The following is a 13,791-nucleotide window of genomic DNA, read 5'->3' as shown; positions in this document are numbered from 1 at the left end:
CATTTCCTTTGTATCAAGTTTTATTTTTCAGCTCTTACAGAAAACACATGTTTACATTTTAATACCAGGACTTTGCTTATTGTGCTTCACTTTAATTTCACTTCAGCTCCAGTGACACTTTGTTCACATCAGAAAATACCAAACAAACACATCAGCACATCTTCAAAAATCAAAAATCAAAAATCAAAAATCAACCACTGCCTGTGACGTGTTTGAAGCTGTTTGGGTGGAAAGTTTAGTTTTTTATTTAATTGGCTTGGATGGTTGCCTCGATCCAGTCCGTGAACTTGGAGACTCGAGCGTAGACGCCGGGTTTCATGGCGTTGGCGCATCCCAGACCCCAGGAGGTGACGCCCTGCAGGATGTACTTGTTCTGAGCGGTACACACCAGAGGGCCGCCGCTGTCGCCCTGCGGAGACAAACACACACATGACGACGGTTTCAACTTCAGTCAGACAGGAAGGAAACACTGTTAAAGCAGGAAGGACAGTTTAAAATCTTTAAATGAGAAGTGACTTAAGATGTTTGCAGGTAAAAACTGAATCATTCCTAAAATAACTGCAGAACAAAAACGATCTTGTTGAGTCTTTTACTCTGAATTGTCTGAAATCACAGTTTGGATGATGTAATTGACGGTTCAATTTTATTTGTAAAGGACCAAATCATAACATTCATCATCTCAAAGCACTTCACAAAAGATCGAGACCTTAAAATTATAAAGAAACTCAACTCTTCCCACTGTGAGAAAACAGTTCTCTAATGCTTTTACTTTTAATTTGACAATATTAATTTACTGGTCTGCAATTCTGTTATATTTTCCTTCCTCCCTTCCTTTTTAAATATTTTTTATTTCAAGGGGAAATGCTGGTTAGAAATCAACCAGTAGAATAAAGTGGTTCTCGTTTGGTACCGGGCAGTTGTTGGCTCCTCCCTCGTTTCCAGCACACATCTCGTGGTCTTTGACTCGTCCGTTCAGAAATGACGGACGGTTACAGATCTTGTTCCCGATCACATACAAAACATTTTCCTTCAGGAGGCCCTCGCCCCCCGTACCTGCAACACACACTTCCTGCTGTTATCCACCATCATCATCATCATCGTTTACAAACATTCATCATCATCAGGATTCCCCTCCAGTGTGAGAGAGAGTTCATTCGAGTTGTTTTACAGGAATAAAGATGTTTTTATCGACACATTCACTGTGTTAGATCCAGTGTGTGTGAGTGTGTCTCAAGTATTTATTCATACTAACAGATATTCAACTTAAATCATCTCATTTAAATGTTGTTAAACCACTTAGCTCGCTGTTCATCTTTCTACATTTGTATTTCATTTAGAGGATATTGTGTCTCACAAAAACAAATAAATATGTGATAAAACATGTTCATTTTCTTATCAATAATTCTTCAATATCTTCAGGGTCCAAAACAAAATCAATAAATTACCTGGAAAAGGCTCTGATGTAAATTGAAGATTAATTTGACGCTTTTACTCTTTTGGTTGTTTTCTATCACAGCCAGTGATCCTGTTTTATTTTTTCAGACATTAAGAAATAAAATAAATGAAACTGTAACCAGCTTCAGTTTTACACATAGTGAGGATAAAGTTTTTCCTGTTCCGTGAAATAAGCTTTTGAAGAAGTAAAAACCAAAACGTCGTCACTTTCCAAAGACCTCGTTGGGTTTAAAAATGAAGCAGGTCCCCACAAAGACATCAGCACAAACACGTACTGTACCTTGAGTTTCCCCCCATCCAGTGACGTAACACTCGGTTCCAGTGGGGACGACGTAATCCTTGTCTGGGAGACACACCGGCAGGACTTTGTCGTTTATTAGAGCCGGACTGAAAACACAACATCACTCTCAATACACAGTGAAGAGCATTTTATATCCTGGTTAATCATTTAATCTGTTAAACACACGTCACGAGCTCAAGCTGACGTCCTCAAACTGCTTGTTAAGTTTAAATGGACCAAAAATACAGAGAGGTTTTATTTACAGTGACGTAAATAACACCTCCCCAAAAGAACAATTTCAATCGCCCCCTGGTGGCTGGCTGCTGTATAGGTTATAAGCGCTGCCTCCTCCATGTTAGCAGATGGGACATGAGCCAAACTAAAAAGCTGGAGTACACGTCAAATACCTTTTTTCTCAAAGATTGATTGACAGCTGAGGACTGACACGTGATTGGTTGAGCTTCTTTATCGGCGGGAACCCACCGGCATGGCTCCATTCAGGAAGTGCGTCCATCTTTATTTACAGTCTATGTTTTCAGCCCTAAATTTGCATATATTATCCGTAAAAGTGCTCAAAGCATTAGCTGTGCTGTATCTGCAGAAGCAGTAAATGAGTAACAGTTGTAGTGTCAGTGTATCTGAGGTGGTTCGAGGATCAGTCCTGTGTTCACCTCTCCAGTTTGAGCAGAGCGATGTCGGCTCCGTTGGGTCCCAGCACCAGTTTTTCCAGCCTCCTCTCCTGTTTGGACGGCTCATTGGCTAGCTCAGTGTGGACTCCCAGGACAATCAGGTACGCTTGAGGCCGCCTGGACCTACGGTACACCACACACACACACACACACACACACACACACACACACACACACACACACACACACACCAGTTATCCAGTGGCTGTTTTACTGCAGGATTTGGTGTTCAGATGTGTCTGAGTCTCCCTGACCTCTCCAGGCAGTGTGCAGCCGTGAGGACCCACTGACGGTGAATCAGAGTTCCTCCACAGAAATGTATTCCCATACTGGTGGAAAGAGACAAACCATGATAGATTAAAGCTGGACGGTATAATTACATCATGTTTTTGTGAATAATGATTTAGTGTTGGTGTACTCACCTGGTCCTGAGGCTGATCTGCCACGGCCACGAGTGAGCTTTGGATACGCAGTGTCCGATTATACGACTTAAACAACGCCTGGGTTTGATGACTGGTGAACCGCATTTCAGTCCAACTGCAAAGAAAGATCGGTTATTCAGTGTTATTTAATCTTTACCATAGGTTGGAAGGATCTTGTTAAGTTTGACCAGAGGGTGGAGCCAGAAATCAAAATGTTACATAGCCAGGCCATTGACAACTAACTAACTAACCAAAAGTGAAGGCCAACGATCTGGATCGCCCCCTGGTGTTCAGCTGCAGTATAGGTCACAGACCTTGCCTCCATGTTAGTATTTTTAGGTCGTTCTGATCGTACCACCTTGGTTCTGATAATGTTCACGTACCACAGTCAGGGATCTGACAGTAGTCCCACATCTTGTTACTGTCGGTAGTGTAGCACCACGGCCCGTTCACGTCGTTATCTGGGTTTCTGCAGCTCTGACAGTGACAAACAAGGAGATAATCAGGACTTCGCCAGCTGTCGACATTAATTTCAATATCGAGATGTCTACAGGTCTGAATGCAGCACACTTACATTTCCCTCCAGGCCCTTGGTGGGGTGGGACTCTGGGGTGAAGCTGTTGTGTTGGCGAGGACTCTGAGCGCTCCAGGCCTGGCAGGTCACACCCAGGATAGTGATGGAGGTTGGACCTTGGTATGTTCCTCCATTTCCAATCTTACAGTCTGACACAGAAACACAAAGAGAAGCCAGGGGGTGAATATAGGATAAAAAAAAATTACAATCAATCTCAAACTCTGACAGACGAGTTGACTGACCTGTCGCTGTTGGGGCCTGGGTGACGGTGGAAGGGGTTTGGGTCACACTGGGTTTGAGTGGGGGTGCTCCTGAAGGAATGACAGCACATTTTTCCAAGTTGCAATAATCCCAACGGACACGAGGGTCCATAGTGTAACACCAGGGAGCTCGGTCTCCTTCTGGGTTCCTGCACAGATTCCCCCTGAGGTCCCTGTGAAAAGAGAAACTCTGGAACATCAGGGCAGCAGGTACCAGTACCCTTTGTATTTTCATCCTATAGAGGCAAACTGAAATTACCACCAGGGGGCAGGATTGGCCTTTGACTTTGAAAATAGCTGGAGAACTCGACGCTGTTTGGGCAAATTCTGACAATTTTCTACAGATATAGATTTAAAGAAAAAAGTCTACCCAAATATGTGATATTGATCTCAATCTACGACATTTCTTTTAGAAATATAACATATAAATATATAAAACACCAATGAGATTCTCATTCCAGCTAGCTACCTTCTTACACTGGAAATACGGCTGTTGTGCGAAGGTTTTAATAAATAGACTATAAACTGGTTTGTTTTCATAAATGCAGTCCTACAGCTGTTAGATGTGCAGACTTGTGCTGTTTGGGTAAAGAATCGGCTCCAGTCAGCAGCAGCTGTGATTGGCTCTGGGTCAGAACTGGTCCAGTGTTCGTTGGCTAATCCTCACATGTCATTCATCACATATGTGACAACCCAATTCACTGCACGAGAAGAAGAATTTGTGTCAGTTGGTGTCGCTGCAAATTTCGGTGGAATTTCAGGTTAACGGCTGTTCACAGGAATCTGCAGGCAGCACAGGAAACTGCCAGGAACTGCCGGGAATTGATGCGGGGTTCCGGTTTCTGGCAGTTTTACAAGCCTGAGAATGTTGGCAGGTGACCCCCCTGCTCCTAGACCTAGGGGAGGCTTTCACATGTAAATGACAATGCTGTGAGCTTTACAAATGCAAATCAGGATAGTTTCACTCAGTGGTGCAGAGGTAACACCTTTTTCTAAAAGGTACTAACTAAGGTACCAACTAAAATATCTGGGGTAAGTACAACAGGCTTAAAGTAAATATAAAATCTGAAATTGTAGCTTATATAGATTTCCCTTATGTAAGTAAGTGTGCTATAATGAATTACATTGTATACCATGAGCAAAGGTCAATGCTATGAAAAAAATTAGAAACAGTGCAATTTATTTCAACATTTGCCTGTCAAGCTCATCCAAGATAATATGTTGTAATGGAGAGAGGGGCACCACTGTACAGTTTTCTAAGAGAAGTCTTTCTGCTGACACCAAAACACTGTACTTCACATAAATCAGTTGTCATCGCGTGTCAAAGTTCCAACCATTTGTCCTCCCAAAATACTGGTAAACTCAGCACCATATTCACATGTCCATGGCATGCTAAGCTGTTGACTCTGCTGAAATTGCCTCATAATTTGAACTTCAATTGTCCTATTGTTGTTATTAAACTTTCTCAGTATTCCATTAAAACACTCAACACTTTTATCCAAAGCGACTTACAATAAGTGCATTCAACTATGAGGGTACAAACACAGAACAGCAAGAATCATGTAAGTACATTAACTTAACACCAGAAAGAATAAACTGGTCCTCAGTCACATACTCATCCCATATAAATGTAAAGTACAATTTAAAAACTGTTATAACCGCTGCTTCAAAAGTGAAAATGTCATTTGTGAAGTTTTACTCTGAAAACATCCGTTCCTGAAGATGCCACGTCAGTCGTTAACGTCATCACGTTGGGGCTGGTCCAATCACAGCCTCGTGAATGAAGCGTCTGTCTCCCACAGACAAGAAACTACCGGCTCGTGTTTTGCGTGGCGAGTCGAGGCGGAGAAGACGGGTGCACAATCCCAAAATTACGGTAAGAGCTAAGCTACAGAGAGAAGCCATTGCTAACTGCTAAGCTAACTATTAGATCTGAATAGCGAGAAAGTTGCTAAAAGAAGAAGAGAGCATCGAGTGCTTGAGCAGAACGAGTGCATGTTTAAATATGTACAAACTGCCTAAATTTAAGAGTTTGTTCTCGTTAAGTTTTTTCATAAACGTAACTTTTTGTCCGGTTGTATTTTATAGGAAACTGTCCGTCTCTTCACACCTCTGAGGCAAATGGCCGGCGCCACGAAGCGTAGCGAGGGTAAGATTAAAGAAGAGACGCGCTGTGCTGCTTAAAATACATTCTCCAGGTTTACTTTATCTGATCTATTTCATCATTGTGTTTTCACAGCCTGAGCCCCCCCCACACACACAACGAGGCAGTCACTGCACATTTGGCCGAGACTCTAGCTGCAAGTCCGGATTTGCAGTGTGGAAAATGACGCCATTGTCTGCAAGTAACTGTTTAGTAAATGTGTTTTTTTACTGTGGATCTTCCAACGGTGATGTAGCGAGGCTATTTCTGTTTATTAATAATATACTCATGTTACTCATGTTGTTTTCCAGCTGCCTGTACTAAGACGTACTATGAGCCAGTATGAAGGAACTTCCCGTACATCCAACCGGAGCTTGCAGCTCTTGCAGCAGCATTGAGAAGTTCAGGAGTCGACAGAGAAGAAAGAGGGTAAGATTAGATTTATTAGATCATTTTTCAGTTACATGTGTAGGTGTATGTTGTCATTGAACTGTGCTAATTGTACTGATTGTGTTAACAGCTGATTGAAGCGGGACAGATGACATGGATCCATCCTTCCACAGCCAGGAGCTCACCGACCTGTGTGCCACACTTCAAAGAAGACTGGAAGCTACACTGGATCTCACAGCTACACATCACAGACGTCTACACGCTGGAGCAGATTCAGACAGAGTCCCACAAAGAACTTATGACCCAGAGGCGGCAAAGAGACTTCAAGCTTCACCTGATTAGTTTTTCACTGGCACAGTTGTGTTTGTACAATATTTGTGCTGTATGTAAATAAAGCTTTGACTCAACATATACCTTGTTAATGTTTTTTCCCTCTACAATATGTTCAACATATAACATCAAGCATCACATGAATGAATGTATAGTCTTCAGTAACTGCAGTGCTTTTGGTAAAGGCTTACTAATAATTAATAATATATATTATTTAATAATATATATATTAATATATAAATTATTAGTAATAATAACTATATTAATTATTATTATTAATATTGTGTGGGAGGGGTTTACCCACGTGTGTATTATAATGACCCAGGGTGACCAATAGCAACAGATCTAGCAGCCAATCACAAGTGACTATTCGTTTCAAAGGTCTGTGGTGTTTGGACCTGGTTTTTGTGAGACAACACTTCGGTATCACATGTTCAGTCAAAAGCCTGAAGCTGCATGTTCCTCCAGGACTCAGTCTCCCAGGGGCCATCAAAAACCAGAGCAAGGAACTCAGTCTCCCAGGGGGCATCAACGTCACACAGAGGGGTGGAAACCCCCAGGGACACAGGTTTCAACTCCCATTGGTCACTCTGGACCCCATGACCTGTGAGGTCACCGGGCCAATATAAGGCCTGGTCTCCCCCTCTTCTGTCTCTTCCTACGATCCTTCCACAGGAGGGAAGGCTGTCGAGCCTCTTCTCTAGCTCACATCTTCTCTTCCCATCCAACTCTTCGTGAGGAGCACAAAGGTGCAGCTTCCAGCTCATCTCACCAAGGAAACCTCCTCGCACTCCAAGCTCTACCAACCCTTCAAGCAGCGACTCGATGTCCTGCTGGAAAACTTCAGCCAGCAACTGAGCTGCACAGCTCAACAGAATCACTAAGGCGGGAGCCACAAACCAGCCAGAAGACTTCACAGGACTGCGAACTGCACAGCAACTCTTTTCCCCCTTTCCACGGACGGGTAACACAACTGGGCTTAATAATTATACTAGGCTAAGCAAGACTGTTTATTCGATTCTGTGTGATGTTTATAAGTTTGATTTGTGTTGTGATATTGTGGTTACAAGTTGTTGAGAAAGTTAATGCTAGTGATGCTCTTCAGTCCTTCCGTGCATGCATCTAGCAACTTTGTCTAATTTGGCACACACACAGACACATGCATAACTCTTCACCTCATTATCTCTACAGGTCGTAAACATTCCAATAGGTGGGGGAAGGGTGTTATCTCTTTGGCCAGCCGCCATTTTGAAAGCACGCTGGCTCACACAGACACACACACACATGCTTACTCACATACCTATCTTTGTTTAGTAATTACACCGTTAGTAATTTGTGTTTTTATACTTTATTATATTCATAATAAATGTTTTTCTTACACAAATGTTTTTTCATTAATGTTGCATAAGTGAATTTTGCCAACCTCTACACTGTCAAGAACTCCATATCCTTCAACTTAGCTAACTATCTATATGGTAATTTTGGTTATAGTTATTAAGTTAATTGTTAATCAGAGTTCCAAATTTGTAGTTAGTACCTTTATGAGACTTAATCAATAAATTGGCTATCTTTTCCCTTCCTTTGAAGGGTGGTGCCCCGAGGTAACTTTAATCAATTAAAGTTATTATTTAATATTAATAATAAAATATTAATATTTAATATTTTATTTTGATGACCAAATTTATTGAATGCCGAAAGGCACACCATTTTATGGTATCGCGTTTATTGCATTATGGCACAACAGTGGTTTCATCCAATGGTGAAGTGAGATAAGTTCTCACAAGCGATTTCGCTGCGATTCATATGCCAATTAGATAACACCTACGCTCCGCGACTCCCCAGCGTATTCATTTCACATATTCATTGTTTGCCATTAAAAACTCCTCTCAGCTTTACTGGAGGTAATTGACCGACTCACGCTGCGGGGTACGCCTGTGGAGTCTTCACGTGGCTGTGAGGAGTCGTGTCACTCCAGCTTTGACATTTCTTTCCGCTGATGGTCTCTGATGTGAGGCCACGATAACTCGTCCCATCGCCCACGTAACAGTCGTCCTCCTCTGGGAGGATCATGGGCTCGTCTGAGGGACACGAGAATACAGGCTATATTGAGGTATTTACAGTTTTAACAATTTAACTCATTATTTTAAACTCCTTTGTCTTGATCGTTTACAAAGTACATCCATCACCACTATCTGTCACGACTTCAGCCAGATCTTAACAGTTTCATTGTCTGTTTTCTTATTTTGTGCATCACTAACTCTCATGTCATTTCAGATGTCAGCCACTCCCTTCTGCTCTGCATCACGTCGTCACACGGATCCCATTGCCTGCCCCACCCCAGACTCACCTGCTTTCCATTAGTCATTAGTCACCCAGTATATCTACCAGCTCATTCCTTTGTTCTCTGCCAGATCGTCTAGTGTGTTAGTGCCTAGCCTTCCAGCGATTTCCCTGCTTTATCTGTTTTGCCTGATCTCATCTCTGACCTGCTTTCTGGACCCTGGATTCCCTTTTGCCTGCTCCTTATTGGATTTGTTTGCTACCTGACTGACTACCTGGCTTTTGACCCACGGATCGTTCCAATAAATCCTGAACTCTTGTATTCCCGTAAACCTGTTTCTGTGTCGTGCTTTTGGGGTCACGCTTGAAATTTTGCCCACCCTGACACTATCTAAAACATTATTGTTTTCAGTTGCTTCCATTAATCATTACTTCAGAAAATCAGGGGTTCCCAAACTTTTCCGCCCCCAACCCCTGAATTAACAGTGTCACACACTTGGGACCCTGTTGGATACTGATTCTAAACAAATCACCTACATGCACAAGTTTCCATTTGTTATAATCACCTCAGCGGTTATGTGGGGACAAAAAGAAGGCTGATGACATATCTTCTATTTTAATGGTTTTATTTTAAATTTCTCTCGACTTTTGTAACAACTGTAGCTAAAATATTCTATTTTTTATTGTTCTCTAAATAATAATTGATTTATTGAAATCATCCCACAAACAACTAACGACTGTAATATGTTACTCAGTTTTCCTCTGAAACTCCTGCAGCTGTAACTCCATCACATCACGGATGTCTGGTACCTGGTCCGGCTCCACAGCTCGGCACCTTGCAGTACTCCCAGCGAGTCTCGGCGACGGTGGTGTAACACCAGGGCATCCTCTTGTTGTCAGGGTTACGACAGTAGTTGTTATCCAGGCCTCTGACAAATAAATACATAAATACGCCGTCACCAGGAAGAACATAAACTAAGATGTTATGTTTTCATTTTGAACTTCTTCGTGTTTACTTTGAACGACTCATCTGCGGTGTTGTTGTTGTGTCGTTAATGTGAGCTCGTACTTGCAGGGGTAGTTATCTGGGGTGCGGTTGTGTCTTTGTGGCGTCTGGGCCGACCAGCTCTGGCAGGTTTTGCCGGACTCGGTCACAGATACGGTGCCTCGGTAGGCTGCGCCCTCATCGGTGGCACAGGTCAGCTCCGGGACGATGGTGGGAGGCTCGGAGGCTGAGGACAGAGGACGAGACGGGTCGGTGAGAACATGTCCACACCATGTCAGTTATTTTCTTCTAGAATCAGCTGTATTATCTATGAAATTCCTGTTATTTGTTTTTATGGTTTTCTTATATTTAATGAGACACTGAGTCATAATCAGGAAAAGGAAGCATTACTTTCATCATCAATTATCATATCTATCAATCGATTAATGGTAAAACACTAAACTTTGACCTGAGAAATGATTATTAGATTAATCTACTAATCGTTGCAGCCGTAATTATATCGTAGAAAATGTAAAAAAAATGATGAAAAAAGTCAATTTTCTTTCAAAAGTGGCAGAAACAAGTTTCCATATCATGTTTCTCTGGATGAATTGACTCTGGTTTTGCCTTTAAATGACTTCTATGCTGAATATTTATATCTTTTGTCGGCTATATCGGGATTTTATATTTTTTAATAGCGTTTTAAAAACACAGGAAGACTTACTGCAGCGGGGAATGGAGCAGAAGTCCCATCTCTTGGATGAGCTGGTGGTGAAGCACCAGGGTCGGGGGTCTCCATCAGGGTTTCTGCAGTAATTCTGTTCAAGATACTTTTCTGGGAGACTAGAGAAAGGATTAAATAGGACTGTGTTCGCTTTAGAAAATCTCATGTGTGTGTATTGAATCTCAGTAAATCCTGCTAATGGTTGATTTGTAAATTCAGGTGTGGTTTGTGAGGTCGTACACGCGGGGGATGTATCCGTGGTCGTGAGGTTTCTGGGAATCCCAGCGTTGGCAAGCGAAGCCGCCTTCAGTGGTGGAGATTTTTCCTCTGTAGTTCTCACCACTGCAGTGAATACACTCCTCTGTAGGACACACACACACACACACACACACACACACACACACACACACATATTATTTTATTACTGTATTATAGATTATATAATAGAAGAATTGTATATACTTTGCGATATAAAAATATTATTATTATAACAGAAAACTTCCCCAACAAATGAATCTACAGCATAAATTCAAAGATTGATCTCCTCTCATTGTCCCAACGAAAATGATGCAGTTTTGTCCGGGTCCCTCTCTTTTTGTGAGATTCGAGTGTCTTTGGTGGCAAAAACACATTCATTTCAACATTTTCATTGATTTCTCAGAGAATAATTCACGGATCCTGATGTTAAATGCAAATAAAAATCATGATCCAGTGACTTTAGATGTGGTTCCATTAGGGGACTGTTGATAGTTTGCAGACTACTGAGTCCAAGTGTAATATTAATATCAATATCACCAACAGATCGATCTCACCAGTGCAGCTGGGTACGTTGCAGTGCTCCCACCGGGTGCTGGAGTCGGTGGTGTAACACCAGGGTCCCCCGCTGTCTCTATCAGGGTTTCTGCAGAAGTTAGAGTCCAGGTCTGCTCGGGGGTGATGTTCTGGTGTCATACTGCAAACAGACGAAAGATATGAAACGACATGATGACGTGATGTAAAATGATAAAACACGTGAATACATACTAATAAAACACGTGAATACATATAAAACACGTGAATACATACTAATAAAACACGTGAATACATACTAATAAAACACGTGAATACATATAAAACACGTGAATACATACTTCGGCACGTGTGGGAATTTCGCTTTCCATCTCTGACACATCTTTCCCGTCTTTGATCTGGACTTTGTTCCTCTGTAATCTGTTCCCAGTCCATTCACACACTCCAGGAGGTATTCTACACAAGAAGAGAAAACAAGAACACAATCAGCATCACATCTGATTAAAATTAAACTGCTAATTAGGTGGAGCGTTTGTTGACCTCCTCACTGTTGTAAATATTGATCTGCTAATCAAACTCATCAGACTACTCCCTCAAGTGAATCATGTGTCTGATGCAACTCGTGTTGTTTCATCCCCAAAGTGCTGTTGAACCTCCTCTCCACTGTGTTTGCAGACACAGTCCAAACATCGCTGATCACGCAAAACAGACTAAACATTAACCACAGTATGATGAGGAGAAAACATCAAGTCTTGCCTTGTTTTTCATATAAAGCTGCACTGGTTCGACGCAGGATTGTCTCTGATTTGGAGTTTGCCGTTGCCGTCACACACTCCTGATCCTTTTCAACATACATGAACGACCTATGAAAGAAACAGAGTCAGGTTGAGATGCTGAGGCTTGAATCAAGTTCAGCTGTTAAAGGTAAAATACACAATGTGTGTGAACTTGCTTGCAGGTGAAGGTGGTTTCACTGTCACATTTGGTGGCACATTCAGCCACAGAGTTTAACATGTACTGTCTCTTGTTCAGCGAGAGGATCCACGCCCCTTCGGTTTTGGCGTAGCCGATGACCTCTGTACCACTCACTAGAATCAGAATAAACATTTCACTGTCAAATATAATAAATAATAATAAACATAAGCTACATTCAGACTTAGAATTTTCGATTTTAGATCAGGCTGTAAACTTTTCTTAACATTTTTAAATGACTCCAATGGACCAACTTAGCGATGCTGCACTGTTATTAAGTTTACAGACGAGTCATGAGCCTTCTTAAAAAATATAATTCTCTAGGACCTAAGATTGAACCCTGGGGTACACCATAGTTGATATAAGCAGACAACAAGTTAGATTATCAGGTGGAAACTTTAACCCCAACACTCGGACACCAAAGGGTTAATTGAGTTGCCAGCTGTTATTACTGTGTCATCAGTCTTTTTAGTTTTTATTTAATTTTGTAGATGTGAATTAGAAGAACCACCGTTGGCACAGCCTGTTCCTTTTAGTATTTAGTCTTCAAATTTGGTTTTCATTTCTTTTTCTATATTTCCCCGATTCATAGTTGTAATTGGTTGTTTCTTACCAGTGCAGGTCAGGGCTCCCAGGAGGAGAGCTGCTGTGTACAGGTCCATGGTGCGACCCCGAAACTAGCAGCTCATAGTCGACTCACTCACAGATGAACCTCCTGTTGTATTAATGGGTTCCTTTGGGTGCGTTGGGTAGACAAACAGGACAACTCAGCCGTTGGTCAATCATTGGCCGGACAAGGACGGCGACAGATGTCAAAATCGCGGTTTCTGGGACACAAAGTGTTACTTCGCAAAATCACAGTGTGTCGTCCTCTCTGTAAAGTTTTGAAAATCAACAACGTTTCCTCGAAAACTGTTCTGTTGCTTCTTTATGTAGTTACAGTAGATTTAGAAGAATTTTTCACATCATGCAACATTTTGTGATTTCTTATCGACACATTTTGCCGACACAGTTTGTACTTCGGCCATCATTATGTGTAAATGTCCCTGTGTTGTGTTAAAAAGCTGCACATTTAAACACGTATCTGTTGTAATGTCATGACGAAGTTCAGACCTGGTTTTTACTCGGGTGGGGGTGTAGGGGAGGTTTTATCACGTAGAACAGACTAAATATGTTTGATTTGATAAAAGAGAAAGTTCGGAGATTTAGTCACCTCGGGAAATTTTACAGTTTTCCCCAAATATCCCAGAGCAAGACACTAATAATCACTTCGGGACAGATGTTCAGTTGTTTTATGTCTTTAAAATAACACAATCGTGATAGCACAGAAATCCAGATGTTTATCTAAGCGTTGTGTGACGGGCGGCCCTCAGACTTTTTAAAACCCCCTGATCTGGATGAAATGAGATCAATGTATAAAGTTAATCTTCAGCTAATGGGAACACATGTCCTCACCAGCAAACAGCAAACAGGTGATTACAAAACAACTGAGTTTAGA

At 41.8% G+C, this 13,791-nt stretch overlaps 1 protein-coding gene across 2 annotated transcripts; it reads right to left on the bottom strand.

Moving 5' to 3' along the window:
* Positions 1 to 2: 2 nt before the first annotated feature.
* Positions 3 to 13,051, bottom strand: LOC118099732 (plasminogen). 2 transcript variants are annotated; one of them, XM_047338153.1, is made up of 19 exons: positions 12,907 to 13,051; positions 12,274 to 12,409; positions 12,078 to 12,184; positions 11,663 to 11,777; positions 11,345 to 11,484; positions 10,773 to 10,893; positions 10,533 to 10,651; positions 9,893 to 10,055; positions 9,634 to 9,752; positions 8,462 to 8,621; positions 3,663 to 3,853; positions 3,421 to 3,569; positions 3,230 to 3,323; positions 2,847 to 2,961; positions 2,679 to 2,753; positions 2,407 to 2,547; positions 1,736 to 1,842; positions 911 to 1,053; positions 3 to 409 (listed from the first exon to the last, which is right to left on the bottom strand). In XM_047338153.1, the coding sequence occupies exons 1-19, from the start codon at positions 12,953 to 12,955 to the stop codon at positions 248 to 250; spliced, it is 2,406 nt and encodes an 801-aa protein (XP_047194109.1). In that variant the 5' UTR covers positions 12,956 to 13,051; the 3' UTR covers positions 3 to 247. The 2 variants fall into 2 exon arrangements, with proteins under 2 accessions (XP_047194109.1, XP_047194108.1); XM_047338152.1 differs by having other exon boundaries at positions 3,421 to 3,853.
* Positions 13,052 to 13,791: the final 740 nt, after the last annotated feature.

This window comes from Hippoglossus stenolepis, chromosome 20, assembly GCF_022539355.2.
Source record: "Hippoglossus stenolepis isolate QCI-W04-F060 chromosome 20, HSTE1.2, whole genome shotgun sequence".
In the NCBI taxonomy this organism is placed as follows: Eukaryota; Metazoa; Chordata; class Actinopteri; order Pleuronectiformes; family Pleuronectidae; genus Hippoglossus; species Hippoglossus stenolepis.
Note: the sequence above shows the minus strand (reverse complement) of the source record. Positions and strands in the feature narration are given on the sequence as shown.